Source organism: Syngnathoides biaculeatus, chromosome 6 (assembly GCF_019802595.1).
Source record: "Syngnathoides biaculeatus isolate LvHL_M chromosome 6, ASM1980259v1, whole genome shotgun sequence".
NCBI lineage: Eukaryota > Metazoa > Chordata > Actinopteri > Syngnathiformes > Syngnathidae > Syngnathoides > Syngnathoides biaculeatus.
The window spans coordinates 277,501-299,914 of record NC_084645.1 but is presented as its reverse complement, the minus strand read 5'-3'; the positions used below and the strand labels follow the sequence as shown (position 1 = coordinate 299,914).

The 22,414-nt window shown below is 41.8% G+C and overlaps 2 protein-coding genes across 4 annotated transcripts in view; both read left to right on the top strand.

The window, feature by feature from the left end:
- Positions 1-6: 6 nt before the first annotated feature.
- n4bp1 (nedd4 binding protein 1) lies at positions 7-16,482 on the top strand. Its single transcript, XM_061821859.1, has 12 exons — positions 7-517; positions 2,066-2,293; positions 2,466-2,636; positions 3,861-4,375; positions 4,458-4,791; positions 6,220-6,552; positions 6,705-6,934; positions 12,506-12,636; positions 12,852-12,948; positions 13,161-13,268; positions 13,364-13,465; positions 14,456-16,482. Exons 1-12 carry the CDS (start codon positions 212-214, stop codon positions 14,787-14,789), a joined length of 2,889 nt encoding a protein of 962 aa, XP_061677843.1. The 5' UTR covers positions 7-211; the 3' UTR covers positions 14,790-16,482.
- A 990-nt stretch (positions 16,483-17,472) lies between these two features.
- The window catches only part of siah1 (siah E3 ubiquitin protein ligase 1), a 40,226-nt gene continuing 35,284 nt past the window's right edge, over positions 17,473-22,414 (top strand). The window contains exon 1 of one of the 3 annotated variants that reach the window (XM_061821686.1): positions 17,473-17,630. The gene's annotated coding sequence lies outside the window, so the exon portion shown is untranslated. Of the gene's footprint in view, positions 17,631-17,734; positions 18,160-22,414 lie in introns of those variants that run through there. The other 2 variants (XM_061821684.1, XM_061821682.1) reach the window with 2 other exon arrangements.

The window sequence follows — 22,414 nt, the reverse complement described above, 5'->3', positions numbered from 1 at the left end:
AAGTGGGACTTTCCGCATACGTCATTCTGTGCTTCCGACTTCTTAGCTAGCTCGACCGTGGTGTTCTTTAAATTAGACGTTTTAACCTCGCTGTGTTGCCTCGTTTTACTTCCCAAACGTAGAATGTAGACTGCGAAAGGCCCCAACAACGCCGACAGGGTGGAATATTACGACGCACTTGTCCAACGTGACGCTAACGCCGAGAGACGCTATGTCAACAACGCGGCCCCTTCTCGGTATGAAGAGAGTCACCGAGCTCGCGTGCGTCGAGCAACCGACCAGCAGGCTCCCCGCTTCAGGGGCGAGGCAACAACAAGACACCCCCACGGTGGACGAGTTTACGGTCCTAGAGATTAAGGAAGACGAATTGAAATGTGCCCGGCCCCGAGTGGAACACGTTTTCAAAGTGACGTTCACGATTATCGGGCTGTTGGACCACACGGGACAAGCACACGGTAGTACGCGTCAGATATGGCTACAGCTCAGAGGAAACACTGACGACGTCTCCAAAGCAAAGGTGAGCCCCTAATTTTTCAATCAACCAGCGGGCCAACGTGACCCTGGAATGAACATGGACATTCGGCTTGTTTGAACAGGTTATTCAGAGTACTTATTGGCCGCTAGCATCAGGAGCGCTTGTTCCAACTGTGTGTAATTGTTACCCCGTTCAAGAGCACCAAGTTTGTCACTTTTGGATTTTGTATCTTGAGCTGTGTATGCGTGCAAGTGTTAACTGAACCAACCTTCATACCTCTCATAAAATGACGTTGTTTACTTCCTTGTCAGATGACACGGATAGTTGTATGATTGACAGGGCTATAATTATATCCATCCGTTTTCCTTTTGCCGCTTATCCTCACGAGGGTCGCGGGGAGTGCTGGAGCCTAGCCCAGCTGTCAACAGGCAGGAGGCGGGGTACACCCTGAACTGGTTGCCAATCAATCGCAGGGCAGATAAAGACAACAGCCGCACTCTCAATCAAACCTAGGGGCAATTTAGAGTGTCCAATTAATATTACATGTTTTTGGGATGTGGGAGGAAATCGGAGTACCCGGAGAAAACCCACGCAGGCACCGGGAGAACATGCAAACTCCACACAGGTGGGGCCGGGATCGAACCCGGGTCCTCAGAACTGTGAGGCCAACGCTTTACCAGCCAATTCACCGTGCCGGGGCTATAATATACCCTTCATATTACTTTTAGTTTTGCAGGTTAAGTATGTATCCTTTTTGGCTGCTTGTGAAATGGCAATTCAATTTTTCCCAATTACTACTTTCCTACTAATTGGAGGAGTGATTCCTAATCACTATTCTATTTATAATCAGCTATGCTCCAGGAAATAATCCAATTTCACCCAATTGGTCCAATGGTAATTGTTTATTTATGTTTGGTGACAGCCTATCCAATTAAATGGTCTTCTTTAGTTGGAAGAAGGTATAGTTAAAAAAAAGGGGTCTCCAATATGGAGGCCTTGGGCACCAGGTAGCCTCTCACGACTTCATGAGCAGCCCTGTTCTGAAAATAACCTTTAAAAATACAACTCAGTGTAGGGACGTTGTGAATTTCCAAAAAACCTGACAAAACCTCATCATTTAAAAATGTAATTGTGTGCAGTTATAAGGTGTTGGATATTGATATTCATCCATCTCCCCCCCTTATTGAATATTTATTGTTCATTATTGTGAGGAATTAACATGGAATGCTGTCAAAAACGTTTACCGCTGAAGTGCACATTAAATAGAATGAAACTTGACAAACAAAAAAACAATAGATGCCCTCCGATGGTCTGGCGCCCAAACAGCAGAAGAGCCTTACATACACAAGTTTGAAAACAAACCTTCAAAAGCAGCTGCCCTGCTGACACACCCAGTGTCACTTCATGAGTCCTTTTGATGCATTCACAGCCAGTCAGAAATCACGTTCACACACACACGCACGCACGCATATATATATATATATATATATATATATATATATATATATGTATATATGTATGTGTGTGTGTGTGTGTCTATGTCTACAGCATAACATTTTTCTCGTAATGTTGCTTTTTCATGTTTCACAGGAGTATGTCAGGGGACTGTGTGACCCAGAACTGCAGAAAGAAGAGCGATACCCATTGGACATGCATTGTATTTTTGCCGGAGCCCGCGGACTCTTCCTGGATAGACTCATACGAGATACAAGCGCTGAGGTTTTGGTTTCTGAGCCAGGACGCCTGCGCTTGTTGGGCCGCGCTGAACCAGTTGTGATGGCACAAAGCAGGGTTCAGCAGTTTGTGGCACTTTTCCAGGTGAGGTGAATATCCAACAATATACAAGTTTTAAAATCCTTTTTGACAAAGAGATAATGTTTGTCCACCATCTTTTTGGATCACCAAAACACTTTTAATGAGCAAGATTATTTTGTGTCAGAATGATTGTTTCTCATTTCCAAAATTTTGCCTCCCTGGCATTTTTATGCAGGAAAAGCGAAATCTGCTGAGTGACAGAGAGCAGGCAGTGAAACGAGCATTCAAGTCCTTTGTGGAGGAGAGGGATGATAAGTACACCATGGAGCTTCTTCTACTACCCAGTGCCCTAAAAGAAGAATTACTGGGATTGGTTCACAGTCCTACCACCTCGCACACACCACTGGTTTGTGTTTTCAAATCCTACACCGGGTACTTAATGAATGGCTGTCCTCGTCTTCTAATCAACTTCCACATAAGTACAGGATTGCAGTCTGTAGTGTACAGTAATAGACTACGGGGAAGTGGGTGGGTGGGAGGTACCATTCTTGATTATTCAAACTTATTTCAGACTCTTAAGTAATCAATTCCCCGCTTCCATTATGCCGTTTGGAAAAGCTCCTTTTCTGTTCCATCTTGAATCTGCGTGTTATTTACCTCTTGTTATTATCAGTTAAGGACATAGTATTTTTTTAACAGCCAAACAGTTTTCTATTAGGACCGTCGCACACCAAGCAACTCAACCAAGCACACACAAAAAGCTAAAATGACAGCTTTTGTGTAGTGGAAGCAAGACAAAAACATTGCTGTGTTCATGTCAAGTCTGTGTGTGACATTCTTTACATTAGGGACTTTTATAGTGTGGCACAATAGGACTCCCCTAAGCGAGCATAAAACATCTAGGGCCTCCATATCCCCCCCTCCACTAACTGATTTCCTGGGGCCTGTTTTGACAAGTTTTCTGGCTATCGGTTTCTCTGTAGAAAATAAAATTTGCTTTAATATGCCTTTAAAGCAATGAAGTGATTTATTATTCGCCAGCAAGCTGGTGGGAGCTACCTCCAAGTGTAATGGGTGCATCGTATTGCAGTGTTAAATATTTTCATTGTCTTGTAAAATGGAAAAAATGTCCAGATCAGCTACTGCCATTTGGGGCTCGTCTTGTATGATGTAAAAGTAAAATATTTTTTTATTTTATAAGTAAATATGGCATTGGAGCTCTTGTCAGGATAAAGTAATTGTGTTATTTTTTGATGCGTTGTTGGGTGGGAGTGACTCGAATACCAACGTTTTCCTAGTAGTTGGTGCAGCATTTTTATGCTACTAAGGCCCGGTACACATAAAGATAATAAGGCTGTTTTTGTCGTTATTTTACTCATTCCCAATCAAGGATGACTAACGCAAGATTAACAGTCTTGCCAATTTTTTTTGTACGATGTTTCTTGTGTACCAGGCCTAAGTGAACAGAATTTTCCATGTAATTTTCTATTAGTGTGAATAATAAACAACAAAATTACTGGTATACATTTGCACATAATTGGTCCGATTTGTCCTAATGCTTTTATCATGTGTCTTCAAAGATCAAGCTAAACCAAACTTTGATATTTTGTTGTGTATCTTGACTCTCCAGAACCAGAACCTACATCCCTGCATGGCGGAGTTTGAGCAAGACCGCTCACAGAGTAGCACCCCTGTGACAGAGCTTTCCAATCGCATCTTTGATACGAGCTTTGAGGACAGAGTGACCCGGACAACGCCTTTTGGCGATAATGTTGGAAAAGCAGGAGGAGGCATCGGTTTGGGTCCCGAGGCCATCCTGCTGAATGGCATCAGGCCATCACACAAGCGGCGCTCTTCTGAGAGCGAAACCCGGGACACTAAGAGACAATACTCTTTAGAACGGAGAGATGAGTCGCCAGAGAGGTCGAGGGATAGGGAGCGACACCGGGGCAGAGAAGGGCATGGGGTCACTAGTGGTTATCGTACCAAAAATGCCTCTGCTTCATGCACAATCTCCTCGTCCTCTTCCGGTAAAGCAAACACAGTTGCCGGTCCAATCATGCTGGACCCTTGTGAGGGTATCACTGACGAAAGTGAGGCGGTCAGCCCAGAAACCAATCTCCGTTGTTTGGTCAATTTTTTCAGGTGAACATTACAGTAATAAAAATCATGTTTATTCAGTTTCATTTCATATTAACAAACATTTTTTCCATCAAATTTCCTTTAGAACCATGGGTTATCAGCAGGATGTGGTTGAGCGTGTCATCAAGGATACAGGACAAACAGAAGATACCTTCCTTATTCTTGAAAAAATTGTGGCAGAAACAAACATTTGTGAGGAGGAAACAAAAGGAGGAATAAAAGAAAACAAGCTGAACAATGTGCGCTCCTCCGACCTTCCTGCATCTTCCTCACCGACCTCCTCTCTAGCCATCGAGAGAGAAAGAGTAGAGGATCCAGGGCGGTCCAAAGAAAATATTAAGCCCAACCATCATGGAGCCATTAGTAATGGATTTGGCCACCGGAGGCATTACAGTGGCAGCGAAACCAGCACTCAACAGGTAACGCCGATCTTAAAGCAATTGTATGATTCGAGTCAGTTTCCAAAGTATACAGACTAGAGGAAAATAAAAGCAAAAGACCAGATTCCCGTACTGAACAGCAGTCACTCATATTTGAAAACTTTACGGGTGTATTCAGTAATGCCCGCAGATATAAAGTTGTGGGTGTGATTAGGGATGGAATCTCAAGACCTTAAAATAACTTACTGAGCTGTTGTACCCGAGTATATATTTGTTACCTAATACCATAATCATAATTTATTGACATTGACATTGCACAGACTGCGACAGACATGACGTTGATGACTTTCGAGGTAAATGCCCTCACATTACGTGAAGAAGCTCTGAACATGTGCTTTTGGCATAACTTCCGAACACGCCTATTACAGTTAACTTGCATTTCCTGTTTCTGACTGAATACTGATGGTTTTCTGTGTCAGGCTTGTTTTGTTACCAACGTTTATGAAATAAACACGTTAATTAAGACTGCGCAAAATAATCAACGTCTTTCAATATGTATTTCTACTCGTAACAAATTTTACACGTGTGATTTTTCCTTGCTCGACTGCAGATTTGCGAGTGCGATGGCGCACGGGCGCATACGTGCCTGTGAAATCACAGAGACTAAAAAAGTCAGCTTAGGTCATCTTGATGAGAGCTGACCTCGGGCACCAGTGTGCACACGCACAAAGGTGTTCGACATGAGACAAACAAAAGGAGACGAGTGACAGCAGAAAAAAATAATGTGGGCACATTTTATTAACAATGTAAGTTTAGAAAAAAAATGTGAAGATGTCAGTTAATGGAACTGTTGCTGACCTGCTGTTCATAAAATGATTCTGCATGGCAGTAAATTCAGTCACTTCTGAAAGATTCTTCTCCAAAACCTACCAGATTAAAGTCAAACAGACAGAAGAAACTAGACAACCTCCTCCAAGCTTGAGGCACATTGTGTTTCAAAGTTATCGGGATGCTGATTATGGAGAATTTCACTTTTGTTTTGTTGTGATTTGTTTTTACATTTGAATTTTTTTTTTTCACTTTCCAAGTGCTGGAGTGCTGGAGCCTATCCCAGCTAACTTCAGGCGAAAGGCGGACTAAACCCTGAACTGGTCGCTAGTCAGTCACAGGGCACACATCAACACAATCAAAATCCAGTAACAGAAATATAGTTACAAGTTTATTGTAAATACATTGGTCTCCAAAGACTCCAAATTGTCCGTAAGTGTGAGTGTTGATCTGGTCTGTGATTGGCTGCTTACCAGTCCGGGGTCTACACGATCTCATACCTAAATCTAGGTGGGACAGGCTCTAACCAGTGACTATAGGACAACCGATAGTAAATGTATGCTACCAAACCATTCTAGTTGGCAGGCTCTCAATAATTGCATTGACATGTATTTTGTTTTTCTGGAAAAAAAAAAAAAGGCTATTACCATCAAGAGGAGTTCTAGTGCCCAAGGAGGAGCAGGGAACTACGAGGTCATTACCATTGACGATGATGACGATGTCTGCATAACAAACAGCAAAACAGCTGATACGCGGACGTCAAGGGTGACCATGGCACACGCTGACACCCAGACCGGATCCAGAACAGACTACTTGGCACGGGGAGGTGGGAGCATTTCACATAGGGATCACCTGTCGAGAGCTGGGACTCGGACTTTGGGTGGATCAATGAAAGTTGAAAGTGTGACTGCACTGCGTAGTACACCTCAGTGGCTGACGGCCAGCACCGCCTGTGTGGCTTCAACACCTAATGTAGGTATTGCATTAATAGGGTTTTCTCATTTTGATGGCTTTACTTGACTTGTTTTATGTCATGGTACATTTTGAGATGGATTTAATGTTTACTATCACTTACTTACATTATTTTACTGGAATGATGTAAAGGACTTGATTTTACCCCTCAGTCGGCCCCAACCACAAGCCGTCCCTCTGCCTACCAAACCCTTGGCCACTTGGGCTTTCACGGCAGTGAAGCCAGAAGTCCTCCATCGAGCAACCCACCCGTCCCCCCTGTGACAGGATTGGCCCGTTTTCAGCAATCTTTGAAGACTCCGTATACACTGAAGCTACCCAATGAGCCGGGACGACCGGAGCTCCGCCACATCATCATAGATGGCAGCAATGTGGCAATGGCGTAAGTTTAAATCAGAATCAAAATCAGAATCCTCTTTATTTGCCAAGTACGTCAATAGTAAACAAGGAATTTGTTTCGGGGAGTTGGACCCTTTCTAATACGACAACAGACAGTCAATTGACAGAATACTTTTGAGACATAAAAACACATTTTTTTCAAAGTTGTTTTTTGGGGACAATCTTTTTAAAATTTCAAGTAGATCTAGCAATTTAGAGCAGAGGAGACTGAATTTTCTGAGTTGACTGCTGCCCCAATTAATTGGAAATGATGTTGGCTACTTAACACTGACAAAACTTGATTTTCTGCAGCAGTTGTTCCTGGTCACATTTAGTGTGATGTGACAAAAGTGATTTAGTTAAAGGAAATTATCCAATTTCACTTTTTCTGATCCATTGAGAGAGAGTGCTCTTTTACACTTGAAAACGTGTCATGGAAAGAATGAGTCCCAACCCGGGAACAATAAGCACCGGCAACTTATCATTATTGAATACAGATACAATAATCCTCCGCTATAGCATGTTTCTTGCTTCACAGTGCTACTATATTGGATTTATTTATTTTTTTAATATTGCTATTCTATTATTTATTTATTAAACTGTCCGATATGTTAATTGCTGTTACTCTCTCTCACCTTATCCATTGTTTAGGCCAATCACAACAGCAAACTTTTTAGGACGGTATAATTTCCCAAAAACTGTCACAACAAACTAGAGTATCAGTTTTTATGCTACTGGTATAATTATATTACAGCAAGGCTGATACATTTTTTTTTTTAAGAACAATTCACTCGGGCTGTCCACAAAGATTGCACTTGAGCATTTGCCACAGAGGTATAGACATTCATTTATGCCTTAGCAGATAATATACTGCAATCAAGTTTCCATTTAGTTCAGAAACAGTGCCAAGTACCAACATAAATAACAAGTAGATCAAAGCAAGGCGTGATTCAAGATTTGTAGTGCTCTTCAAAAGTCTGCAGCCTTTCTTTAAACACTGCTTTGTCAACATGTTCAATGGCAACATCTCTTACAATAGTAACCCTATATTATACATCATGTCAGCATACGTCCACTATATTCATGTTTATATTTGTATTGTTGGACAAAGGTGAGCTGACAGGAAACGGGAAATATCCCACTCAGACACGCACATAGCCAATCAAATGAAGGGTCCCCAACCTTCCCTATCTCTGGTTGGTCTAGAGACCACAATGGGTTCCATGTGTGCTTTCAAGTTGAGAACTGTCCCGCCCACTCCCTCACCTCGAATGATTTGGCACCTGTACGCATCCTCTTTTTTTTTTTTTTTTTTTTTTTTTTTTTTTTTTTTTGCCACACCATTCAGAAATGAGGGCGCACGTGTGACCAAATGATCCTGTCTCATAAAAAGAAAAAAATATCGCATGCCAGATTGATCATACTTTGTGTCCTGCATCTGGGAGATACCTGTGACAGGAAAAATTAAAAAACAGTATTCCACTAAATTGCAGAAGGTACAATTAATCTGTGTATCCAGCTGTTGCCATTCGTACAACAAAATAATAGCTTCGTGTTCATCTAAACGAGCCCAGATTTTAAACTGTTAGTAAATTGAGATAAGTTCATCATGATTCCAGTTTTTCTTTTTATTTGGTTGTGTGCTTTCAAGTATTTCCACTTATTATATTATATCATTATATTTCTTGCCCTGTGTGGTTTTAGTTGTAGTTTTATTTTTCTCTCTAAGCTTTTTATAAGCTGTTTTTCTTCCTGTTTTGACCGGTTTTAGTTACCTTATGTTTGAAATGTGCTCTATGAATGCATTTGCTTTGCTTCAGTGAGGGACTGGAAGAGTAATAATACAGAAAATTGATCTATCGGTGTGGAAAAGGTTATAAAGACATTTGTAAAGCTTTCGGACTCCAGGAAACCACAGTGAGAGCCTTTATCCACAAATGGCAAAATCATAGTCGTAGTGAACCACTAGGAGTGGCTGGCTGACCAAATCACCCCAAGAGCATAGTGACACCTCATCCAAGTGGTCACAAAAGAACCCACAACAGGATCCAAATAATAGAAGGTCTCACTTGGTACAGTTAAGGTCGGTGTTCATGACTGCCGTAAGAAATTGAATGATGGCTGTGAAAGCCGAAGAATTAACGCTTGTCTCAATTTTTCCAAAAGACACCTTGATCATCTAAGACTTCAATGAAAATAGTGTTGTAGTTTTTGCAGATTTATTAAAAAAAAGAAAAATGATTTACAAGAACTTTTCAGAACTATTGCTCAGTGGTAGAAATACCCTTTTGAGCAAATGCAGCCATGAGTCTGTTGGAATGAAGCAACATTTTTCACAGCTAGAATTGGGGATGCTCTGCCATTTCCTCCTCGGAAGTCCTTTTCAGTTATGTCAAGTTGGATGGTGAACATTTGTGGACAGCCATTTTCAGGTCTCTCCAGAGATACTCAACTGGGTTTAAGTCAGGGTTCTGGCTGGGCCAATCAAGAACAGTCAGAGTTATTCTAAAGTCATTCCTTAGTTATTTTAGCTGTGTGTTTAGGGTCATTGTCTTGTTGGAAATTGAACCTACTGCCCAGCCTGAGGTCCCGAGCACTCTGGAGAAGGTTTTCGCCCATGATATCTCTATACATTGCCGCATTCATCTTTCTTTCAATTGCAACCAGCAGTCCTGTCCATGTAGCTGCAAAACACACCCACAACATGATGCTGCTACCGCCATGCTTCAGTGTTGGGACTTTATTGGACAGGTGATGAGCACCGCCTGCTTTTCTCCACACATACTGCTTACAATTAAGGCCAAAAAGTTTTGTCTTGGTCTCATCAGACGAGAGAATCGTTTTTTTTCCCCATAACTTTGGAGTCTCTCAAGTTTAGGTTATTTGGGTTTTCATGTGTCTTGCACTGATGAGACACCTTTGTTGGGCCACTCTGCCTTGAGGCACCAACTGTTGGAGGGACTGCAGTAGTAGTTGACTGTCTAGAAATTTCTCCCATCTCCCGACTACATCTCCAAATCTCAGCCACAGCAATCTTTGGGTTCTGCTTTACGTCTCTCATCAGGGCTCTTCTCCCAAAGATATTGTGCAAGCAATAATTCAGTTTTACAGGTTTTTTTTTATTACAAATTGGGAGAGGCCTTTCAAATTTATAGTTATTGAGCTCCGTTTTGTTAGCAATCTATTTTTTTGAGAAGTTAAAAGAACATAAGTTTGACATTTTTATTGGAAGTTCACAATAACAATTGTTCTTAAGAGTGTTCTGAAGAATGTTCATGTAACTTCAATGGATGACAATGACTTGACCACATTGCACACGTCTGATGTTGCTCCCAGTGGTCAAAGGGAGTTTAGTGTGTTTGCTCAGACATAAAAAATTTGAAGGAATGTTCAATGTAATACCCCCAACCAACCCCCCGCCACCCCAGAATAATGAGCGAGTACTGTTTATTCAAACAGCTGGACGCTAATGAAGATGTTGAACCATCAAAAGGATCAGAAGAAATGGGCTGTGTCCATGTTAAAGTGGGACTGTCATCCCTATAAACATTCTAAAATAGATATTGTAATGAAAATTACATATAACAGTATTCACTTCAATGTCCATACGGGGGAAAAAAAAAAGACGGAGAGCGTGTCATCCATGCACAAAGTTGCGCAATTGAGTGTCCCTCGACATCCAAGTGGTCGCCATATTAGTTGCGTCCTCTGTCCTTGATGTCATCGTCACTTCCGCCGTTGAAAACGTGCAGTGCCTGCTACTATGGAAGCCAAACAACAGAGCTATTCGGATTTTTCCAACGCCCCTTCTGACACCGAAGCTCTTTTCGAAAAGGACAACACCACACAACCGAGTGAAGTTACCGGGGCAATATTACACTATTGTTTCGAGCCATATTCATATGATATGCGATCACGGCCAAACCACATCCCCGTCTGATTCACTTCCGTGTCGAAGATGAGCCATTGCAGCTCATGGCGATGGCCGGTGTGGCTTATGACACAGCCGAGCGGTGCTGCTTTAGGCCGGGTGCTCACAGACACCGCAGTACTGAGCAACACAGTCGAGCCGGGGCACTTTATGCGCGCACGCGACTGAGTGCCGCATTCTCGGCTGGGTTCTTCAGAGCCGGCCCTGTCGCACAGCCCGACACGCAGCCTTCGCAGAAGCTGTGACCGCAGTACGCACCGCCTCAGCCGGTGTGGCTGATTTTCGGCGCCTCTGGTGGCATATAAGGAGGAGGTGGAGCCGAGCCATGCTGCTTTTAGGGGTATGTTCAAAGCCACCGCAGTACGCGATGAACACTATCGAGACGAGGCTGGGCGATCCGCACATCGACACATTTCATACGCGGATCTTTTGTTACGTTATTAGAGAGACCGATTACGTGTTCCGCCCCAAACTATTATTTTTATAGTAGCTGTATGTGCACATCAACACATTTCGTACACTGATCTTTTACTACGTTATGCGACCGATTACGTGGTCTGCCCCAAACTAATTTTTTTTTTTAGTAGCTGTGTACACATCTACCTGTTATTTTGAACCCACAAAGCTCTCGTCCTCTGCACCCGTGCAATCCATTTTTCACAATGAATAGGGTCTCTTTCAAACTTATGAAGGGTAATTCCATTCTCTCGAGTGTTCAGGCAATGTCCAGCAATGCAATAAGCCGGCATTTTGGCTAACACGAAGGAACAACGAGCTACAAACGAGTCCACGAGGGGGCGCCGCTGTCCTTTACATCATTTCCTTTTTCTTCTCGAAAACACCCATGAGAGGATATTCATGGGAGTTACAAAAAGCTGTATACGTCAAAATCTTGTTTTGTGGTGAAAAAACACATGGGACCAAATTGGCTGTGGGTTTTTCATCAATAATATACCAAAAATCGTCCGTTGTATGACATTTGACCTTTAAATACAAATCTATGTGGGTCTTACAGCAAAGGGTCTGATTAATAATGGATCTGTGATATTAAACTTTTTTTTTTCTCTCAGTATGGGGTGCTTTTGGAAAAAAAACAGATTTTTAGCAAATGGTTGCAGTTTAATAAAGAATTTAAGGCGGTCTGAATGCTTTCTGTACCCACTGGACATACATTATTACATTTATACATATATTATGATTTCTTTCTCTTGACCAGTGTTTTCAAACCTTTGAGCCAAGATTCTTATTTTACATTCACCCCTCCACTAAAGAAAAATATAAATATATGTACTAAAAACTTAAATAATGACCATGATGTAGAAGTGGTTTGCAGGTTTGCCTCTGACTTCTGAGATTCAACTCTCAGCAAGCCTTTCAGTTTGGCATGTGTGCATGTGGTCCACATCTTTGTACTCATGCTCCCACCCATGCAGTTGTGTCTGCCCTGTGATTGGCTGGATAGCATTCCAGAATCCATCTGCTTTTTGCCAAACGTCAGCTAGGATAGATAGGCTCTAGCTCACCAGCTGACTTGAATAAGGCTTTGTTTAAAAAAAAATATATATATATAATAATAATAAATAACTGTAGAAACACACTGTTTAAAGATGGTCTTTGTACACATTTTTTTTTGTGCCTTTTTAGTCACGGCCTAAATCGGTTCTTCTCCTGTCGAGGGATAGCGCTATCAGTGGAGACGTTTTGGAGGCGGGGCCACAGGGAAATAACAGTGTTTGTTCCTCAGTGGCGCCAGAAGAGAGACCCATTCACAACAGGTACTCACAGAATATGTCTCATTTATGAATGACCAGAAACAACCTTGACGCTAATTAATGATCAGGGGTATGATGTTAATCAAATATAAGTTAGAAAAAAAATATTTCCCAACAAATTCAGGATCCAGTCTTGTTTAGTTTTTTTATTTTAATGATTTATGTTTGCAGCTCTGGTAATCTGTTTTCCTATTCTATATATCCATTTATTTTTACAGAACAACATTTTTTAAATCAACTAGAAAACTTGCGGCTGCTCTCTTTCACTCCCTCCAGAGAAGTCTGTGGTAAAAGGATAGCCTCGCATGATGACAGGTGCACACATAATTACATACGTACATCGTTTGAATTGTCATATATTTAATATGGATGCATTTTTTTTTCAATATGAAGCAGCAAATCAAGTTTTGAACATGCATATATAGTCTTAATCCATAACGAACAATGAGTTATAAATGATGACGATATCTATTAGAATAAAATGATCCAGGAACTCAGAATTGTCTAATATATGCATTCTCCTTTAGATTCCTGCTCCACTTAGCAGAAAAAACAGACGGTGTTATCGTAACAAATGACAACCTTCGCGATTTTGTCAACTCTTCAGACATGTGGTGCAGAATCATTCATGAGAGGTCATTGGTCATTTGCTCAAACCTTGCATGACACAAGGTATTTGTTATTTCACTGCAGAATGCAGTCTACAATTCATTTTTTTCCCTACTAACAGGTTACTCCAGTTTACTTTTGTGGAGGACCACTTCATGATCCCTGATGACCCTCTGGGGAAAAACGGACCTCATCTGGACATCTTCCTTCGTAAAATCAACAGGTATTTGCTTCCTTAATTGGAACGTCATAACAAAAATAAAATTGTCATGTGTGCTGTACACCAGATGAGCAACACAGCAAACCACACGTTACAGAAAAAAACAGTTGATGACATTGAACTATTGGCTAATTTTGTTATTAATATAGTGGTGAATGACTTTTGACACAGGTTGTACAACACTCAACACAAGTTTTGCGCCTTCATTTGAACTTCCATGTTGCGTCGTTATTGCTCATCATTCTGTTTCTCGTGTGTGTTACGTTTATGTACATACATACACGGTTGCCTACATAGATTGTGTTGCCATGTCAAATCTACACTTAAGCTGCTGATTTTATGAGGCAGCTAATATTTAAATTATTGGTTCATGTTGATGTAGGATAAGTTCCAGGATGCCCGCGATCCTAATGAGGATAAGATGAACAGAAGATGAATGAATGTTGATGATGTCATTCTGTAGCTTGTGTGGTGTACATTAACAACTGATGGTAGATAATGCTTTTTTTTTCTATATATTGTGAAGAAGTGATATTCCTGCAACTGGACAGTTGCTGAAAGTAACTACAAAGTTACTTTTTTCAGACTTAATTACTTTTGAAGTCAAGTAATTTGTAAAGTACTATAGTATGTTACTTTTTAAGGGCAACTGTGGCAACACTTGACCACACATAATGATTTGGGGTCATGAATTTGAACTATACGGTAATCAAAGAGCACAAGCTTAAGTATCGTTCAAGTTGAACACAACATTACCCAATTAGTTATTGTTTTTTCGATATCACAGTAATACCACCGTAGCAGATTTCGACTTACAGCATATTTTTATTTTGGTTATTTTGTTTATTTGTAGCGTGTTTAAAAAATACATGTTGAAGTGTTTCTCTCCCCTGCATTGTTTTCTTTGTGATCCACTGTAAAAAAAAAAAAAATCAAAATAGTTTGGAGATCCTTATTTACACATTTTCTCCTTTCCTCACGCTGCCCGTCCAGGCATCTTCCGTTGGCCCCTCCCCCACAGAGGCCTCCCGACCTGCGTCCATCCAACAACCAGCAGCATCCAGTCTATGTGCAAGCCCTCCACTCGGCTCCATGGACCCCAGCTGTCGGACCCCAACCTGGTGTGCAGTGGCCCCACCCGGGCCGGCGCCGCACTGCTTCTCCCTCGCCATCGCCCCCTTCCCAGCGTTCGCCGGGGGAGACATCCGAGCTGAAGAGACAGCTGTGTGTGATTTTCCCAGACCAGAAACAACAGATTGATAGCATCCTCAGCGACAACCCGTACATGAGAGACTTAAACGCCCTGTCGGGGCTGCTGCTGGGATAATTCACGGGCCCAACAACCATAATTCATATATGCACACATGGCGATGTATAACAGCTTCATATAGTTATTTTCTCCTGTTTCAATTAGATTTTATTTCAGATTATATTTTTACTGATCTTGAAAAGAATTTGTTCACATAATGTGAGCAATTATTTCCTTTTTTCCCCATTTGAAACAATTACATCAAAACTATCAACAACAAAAAAAGGTCCAAAAGATTTTGTTTCTCTCTTTAGTTCCACAAATGTGGGACCAGTACAGCTCAAGATTAAAAGACTGGTCCCGTAACTCGATGGACTTTTTACCACAAATGCACCTGTACTACCTAAGCTAATAATGACCACCATTAGAACAGTGGGGGATTTTATGTCTCGGGGTGCATGAATTGTTACAGATCATTCCCCCACCACCACCGAGTTATAGTTTTCAGCACTCTCACCTGTCCCCACTTTTCTAATTTACAATGCTAGCACCACCCCACAGTACAATCTATCATTTAAAAACAGGGCAGTGGTGAAGACATATTTATATTTTTGTATATATTCATGGTACATAATAGCGTTGCCAAATGTAAAACAATACGGTTGGCAAATAATGGTCCCAATACCATCACTTTAAAAAGGATGTGAACATGTCATGAACTACAAGGATACCTTAAAATACATGAAATAGCCACTCACATTGTATTTTCCATTTGCTTACATGGGTTTGGTTTAGAGGCTTATCATTGGGAAGGATGTGGCAGTCAGCTATGACTGCTTTCATTCTTTTACCCTGTCTTATCTTGCCAAAGTTTTTTATGTGAGCTATATAAATTTCAAGTGCTGAATCTGAAGTTGTTGCAGTCTGGAGAAATTTGTTCCTAGGATCACTTATTATTAACAGTTAACTTTGTTGTTTTGGAGCCATTTAAAACACATCCTCTGCCATTGACTCCTTTAGAAGTCAGATAAATGTGGGAGGGCTGCCAATGAATGAGTGTTAACTGCTTTACTCACTTTTGGTTTGTTTTTAAACACAAATGTGGGAGGGCTGGCAGTGAATGAGTGTTAACTCCTTTGGTCACTTTGTCTTGTTTTTAAACACTACAAAGCTCAGTTGTGTAGTTATTTTTTGTTGGATTATGTTGAAAAATCTGCAATCAAAGCAGAATTGCATAGTTGGTTTTTAATGTACTTTTGTCACAAAGATGTGCTGTACATAGGTTCCATCTATTCTGGCTAAAATGCTAAATTGTAGGCATTGGAGCAATTGCTCCTTGTGTTTCTTTGACCCTCCAAGCAGAATGTGGACAGGACGTTTCCCCTGCATGCGTATGTGATGTGCATCAGTTGTGTAACATACTAGTACAAATGTATAAAAACACGTTTTGTTCACCATGTTGTAGTAAGCATTGCTGAAGGATTTTTTTGTTGTAACACATTTTCTTGTGTATTATAATTTTTTTGTAAATCTGGTAATTTTTGGATGTGGTTATATATATATGTGAAGACGCTAAATGCCAGAGTCCACAATTAGCTTCCGAGCTACTTGACTTTTCCTTTTGTTGAAGGGTGCTGTGATGGCCAAAGTACAGGTTCAACCTCTTGTGGCGGTAGCTTCAATTTCTTGAGCTTTATTGATTGTACAGAATGCCAGCAGGAGAATGTAAATAATCGTTTCCTTGAAGGATCAATAAAGAATATTGCTACCATATGTGTTATTTCAATGAGAGAGCTTCTTTCTGAATGCCCAAAACTTCATAAAACTGAAGGAAAACCTAAATCATACATCCTATTTATTTTAGGGTTTTTTTTTTCTCTTTTTTTCATCTTACGTCCATGGGAGTTCGAGCCTGTCCTGCATGGAGTGCAAAAGATTGACTTTTTTTTTTTGTCATAGTAATTTGTGGAAAACAAAATTTCCTCATATATGGACTCCATGCCAGTATCCACCTTCCTACAACCTCAAGTCACGATAGGGTGCAAAAACAAAATGCACTATGCATGCATCATTTACACTCATACTTGAAAAGTGGGAGCAAATCTATTTACACTAAGGGTCAGAAGAGCGTTACAAAACGTGGCGGATTATCTGATTTATATTGGGTTTGAACTTGTTTCTGGAGCATTATGGAATGAGTAGTGTATTTGTATTATTACCCCCCCCCCCCCCACCCATTCCTGATCCAACATGACTGAAATCAAGGTTTCTAAAGACATGGATGAGAGAGTTTGATGTGGATGAACTTGAGTGCCATACACAATCCTGACCTTAACCCTATAGAACACTTTTGGATGAATTAGAGTGGAGAGTGAGCCAGGCCTTCTTGTCCAACATCAATGTGTAACCTCACAAATGAACGTCTGCAAAAATCTTTGTAAATTCCCATAAACACATTCTTAAACCGTGTGGAAAATCTTCACAGAAGAGTTTAGGGTTATTACAGTTGCAGCATGGACCAATGTCATATTAAGAATGGGTTGTCACTTAAATTCATATCTGAGTCAAAGCTGGTGAGCAAATACTTTTGGCAAGTATTTCATAGGGCGTAAAGAACTCCTCTGAGAGAAGGTTTCTCGAGTTTCGGGTTATATTATCACGTCTTTCTGACAGTAAAATTAGCGGTCAATCTTCTCGGTCATATTCCCACCTGGTTTGAGGCTGACCGTGGCTTGTCGGGTCCCGACTGTATTTTGGAAACTCCCAAAGCGAACCTGGAAATCACTTTCGTCTCCCAAATTTGACATAAAGAGGAATCGGGGCTGATAAAGAAATTCCTTTTTTACTTCAAGAAAAATTGCACGAGCGGCACATTGCACTAAAATATTCAGAGACGTTATCAACAACAACAAAAAGCAGGTTGTATTTGCGTTCGCCACATGCTTCACATGCATGTATCCGTCGTGAGTCATTGAAAAGTGTTGTTTGGCAGCTACCCAGTCACAAAGTCTAAGGTCATCACATCGTTATCGTTAATCTGTGTCTGTGTGTCCACTTTTGGAATGGAATGTTAAGCACTTTAAATTGCATTTTGGATTGGATGTGGACATGGTGGGATGTGACCTCGGCTTTCCCCTTTTCGTTTAGTCATTATTTCCAGCTATCTAAAGCACAATGGGCGCCTCTTATGTACGAGTGGTGCTAAACAAACCAAGTGGTCTTGCCGAGTGAGGGTTCAGAATAACTGCAAAACTTTCATTTTGTGAGCTCTTGTGAGGCGACGGCTCGTGAGGGGCGCACTCCCGAAACAAACTTCAACAACCGTGCGCGCGCCCGAGTGGCTCTTGCTATTATTTAGCGCCCGGCATCTCGACGAGACTACGGTGAGTCGCAGTTGAAGACTATTTGTCGTGTTATCAGCTGTGAAATCCAGGATATTTCGTCCGAGGTAAGATGGCTTGTGCTGGCGAAAAGAGGGTATGTTTTGGTGGTGAGCGAGTGTGCTGTAGTCAAAACAACAGCGGTGTTAGCGGACGTTAGCTTCGCTTCTATTAGCGAATGGTGGGGGGAGGGCTAACAAGCGAGCCTTGTTTGCGAGTTTCACTCGTTAAATCAGCCTTTAGTTGTGGTGTTCAAATGAACGTTACGTCTTTGAAATTTACATATTTTCTTTTATCGAGAGGTAGTAGTCTTGCTAACCTCACAAATAATCGATTTCGTGAGAGTAAGGCTGCTCGCCGTCACGACGAGGCCTTGTGTGGCTGTAGCACTATATAGCTACGAATATAGCGTGGCTTTCCTCGAAAAGTACACATAATTTGTTAATGGCTCAGTTGGAATCAACCAAAATGCACGGTTTAGCGTGTCTTGGGTAGTTACGCGTTTGCGCTGTGGGCGAGCGAGATAGGAAAATTATACATGGAGTGAGTGACCTGGCTCCAAAGTGGAGGCTTATAAAGTCAGCATTAAGCATAAACTAATTGAAAGATCTCCGTCCTGGAACGTTGTCTGATGTCATCATTTTAGCCGGCTACTGATAGCAGAAGTGGTCCCAACGTATATTTGGCTATGTGTAACGGTGAGCATTCAGCACGGTGGAGTTATATTTTAGGCTGAATTTTGTCATGCTTGTGGCGGATAATGCTTATGCGTAAGAGAATGTTACTCCATCCATCAACAATAATACGAGCACCAAACAGTTGTCCATGCTAAAGATGGACGAATTTTTCATCCTTTTTTTTGAATACTGAAGTTAGATGGACAAACAATGATTACTGGAGGACTAATTAAATTATTATGTTACGGCTTTTATAAAATTTGCAAATGACGAAGCAGCAAATGGATGCCATCTGACTGCCACGCTACAGTTCTCTCTCCATTTTGCTCAAGGAATAACTTCGTGATCAGCTGAGTAGCCTGTTGCCATAACAACATTTTGAGTCAAGCATCAACACTGGTCCTCTAAAACTGTTAGAAGTGTTTTTCCCCCCTTGCCAATGTGTTTTCTGCATCATGTGAAACAAAGATTACATAAATAATGGTTCATCTTGGTGTTATTACTCCTGCAGTGGGAACATACAAGATTAGTTGTCTGCCTTTGTGGCAATACGGGCCTATTAATGTAGGGAAGTTTTTTGTACAAATAGTAAAACTGAAGTTAAAATAAGTAAATATTCTCCATCTGTTGAATTAATTGTTTTTTTGTAAGCATCCAACAATAATGGTTATGATTTAGTGATACACAAAATTTTGGGGCACTAAAAATGTCATCTGAGAATGACCTAGTATTGAATTTTATGTTTCGGAGCGAAAGACATCTGTCACCAAAAAAAAAAAAAAACCCTGCTGAAACATGTTTTTAATGACTCAAGGAAACACCAGAGCCAGCACGTGGTTGTTTGGAGTACATTGTAAAATAAACAAACACGCATTGCCCAACCTCCCCTGCTTTCCATTATTTGGTTACTACTGGGGAATGGTTGTTCCAAGCTATTTTGTGTCGCTACAACTATTCTTCTTACGATCCCAAAGTACAGAGGTGAAAGTTCTCTTTGTGTCCGTCCTCAACTCAACATAAGTCTCAAATGATCAACCAGGGTCTGTCTGTAGATATCTATATGAAAGTCTTTGTCCCAGAACTCAAGGGCTTTATTCCTTCAACAACACAGAATCAAGATTGATCTGGGTACCTGTAAATAAATAACATAGAACAATTGAATATCTTCTCTGCCCCCCTAAGTGTTTGGATGCCGTCTGTCTGATAAGCATAGGATCAATGCAAAATTCCAACACTGAGTACTAAGTTGGTCTGCACTTGGTGGGGGTGATAGAAAGGCTAACAATGGACAATCATTGCCAATGAGATGAAGAGTAATCATATAATACGTTATTCATGTAAGTCAAGGGGACCAAACTATGTTGTAACTGTAACAAACTGGAACTAGGAAAGCCAGCTAGGCTCTAATTTATGTAGAACATCAAAGTTATTTGTTCCTTAAACATTTCTTAGGTACCGGGGTCTCCTTCAGACTAGGTTTGTTGTAGGGCTGTAGAGCTCTTAAAGCACGAGGCATGTAGGTTGTCTCTTTGGGTGAAGACTTATCTGCTTCCCTGGGTGAAGCCTTTGGTAAGTCGGATTGTTCAGGGTGAACCACAGGTTCGCCAATGAAGCAGTCACCAGATCGCTCGTCGGGTGGTGGAGTTCCAGGCTGGGCCACCTCTGGGTTTTAGGATTGGTTCATGGTCTGTCGGGGGAGTAGGCTTCTCTGGTGTTGTCGAGACCGTGGGCATACTCCTTGCCACTGTGGGTGCAGGTGAGGGTAGTTTGACCAGTGGGGCTCTGGCTATCACTGGATGGTAGTCGCAGGAATCTCCTGTTTTGCAGAGTCACCCTTCCCGACCCATCAACTTTCAGTACATATTGGTTAAACTGACGAACCTCTATAATAATTCCAGTTTTGTCCTACTTTGTGGGATGTGGTCCGGTTTGGTTTTGGATGCGGACACAGTCTCCGACTGCCAGAGGGGGTAAGACGTGGGTGTTAGCTGACAGTCTTTCAGCATCCCTCATGTGGCGATTCCTAAGAGCCTCTTCTCTGTTGCTCAAAGTCTCTAGCTATGTCTTGCGGGGTAAGTTTTTACCAGGATGGATTGGGATGAAGTCGCTGATTGGTTGTCCCAAGATGCACGTCGCTGGGGATAACCGCTTGTCTCTGTCTGGTGTGTTGCGGTATTGGAGGATGGCACGTTGAAATGCATCCGTGTCAAGGCTGCCATTGCACCTGGTGTTGTCGATGATCATCTTCTCATTGTCTTCTTGAGAAGGGGTCTGTGATTGACCGCAATGATCAGGTTGGGGCAGCCCAGAATGAAATGACTAGTTTTTTTTTGAGGGCATCCACCACAGCCAGTGCCTCTCCTCCAATGGGGGCATACCTTGATTGAGCCGATGAAGTAAAGCGGATGCCCACTTGTGTGACTTTGCAGCATAGGCGGCAGCAGAATGGCTTGCTTGATGTGCATACGCAATGTTTTTGAAGTAGCCAGAAGCCAATCCCATTTTTGCTGAAGTCTGTTGCAAGGCATGTTGGCTTCCTTTTGTCGAATATTTCCTGGATTATGATGGTCTTGGTTTCTTCAAAGAGGTTATCCATATGTTCATTCCACCTGAACGCTGTGTTGGGTTGTAGCAGGGTACAAAAGGGTTGCATTCTCTCTGCTGATGCAAAAGCATATGCTACTTATTTTACAAGTTCAAACCAACCGGGCATGTCAGTGATATTGCAAGGTTTGGGGAATCCCTTGATCGCCTCCAGAACCTGTGGGCATGGACGAACAGTTGTGCTGGTGATTTCAAAGCCTGCGAAATTGAGGGTTTCTTTGGCAAGCAAGAATTTTGATGGGTTGAGGATGATACCATTTCCGCCACGTGTGCAACCAATTTGTCACTTGGAATAAGCTGTCCTCAATGGAGGGAGACCACATGATTGTGTCGTCAGTGACCTTTGTATTGTTGTCAGTATCACTATTTCATCAAATCGCCTGGTGTATGCTTTTCCAGATGCTATGCATCCCCTAGGGCACACTCGGTACCTGTACCGGGCCCAGGGTGTGATGAAAGTTGTCAGGCGCCTGTCCTCAGGGTTGAGTGCGACGCTATGGTTGCCGTTCCAGGCATCAAAAGTGCTTTCCCTTGTGTTCCGTGGGACCTTGCAGGTTTAGGGGAACGGCAATTGGGTTTGGTGTGTCTCTCTTGTCGCATGGCAATTCAGGGCTTGGAAGTCAACAGTCCGGTGAGGTTTACTGGATTTCTTTGCGCAAACGACTATTCAATCACACCATAAAACTGGGGTTCCGATTGGGACAGGCTCTATGACACCGAGCTGAACATCCTGATCAAGGCCAACCTTCACCTGTTTTTGCCAGTGGACAAGGTACTGGGATAGGTATGTGGTGTGCTACAGGTTTGGCATCAGTGTCTACAATAAGTTTCATGAGGGGTCCTGACATCATGGGCAGCTTTTGTTCACAGATGTTGAATGTGGTACTTTTATGGTAGTCTAACAGCCATTGCTCTAGTTTTTCTCTGTTCTCTTCATTGGCTAGAAAAGGTAGGATGAGGGGGGTGGGGTTCGGCAGAGAGGACAGTTGGAACAGTCTTCACCAGGGCTATTGTCAATGTCACTGTGCAGGGCAGAAAAGTC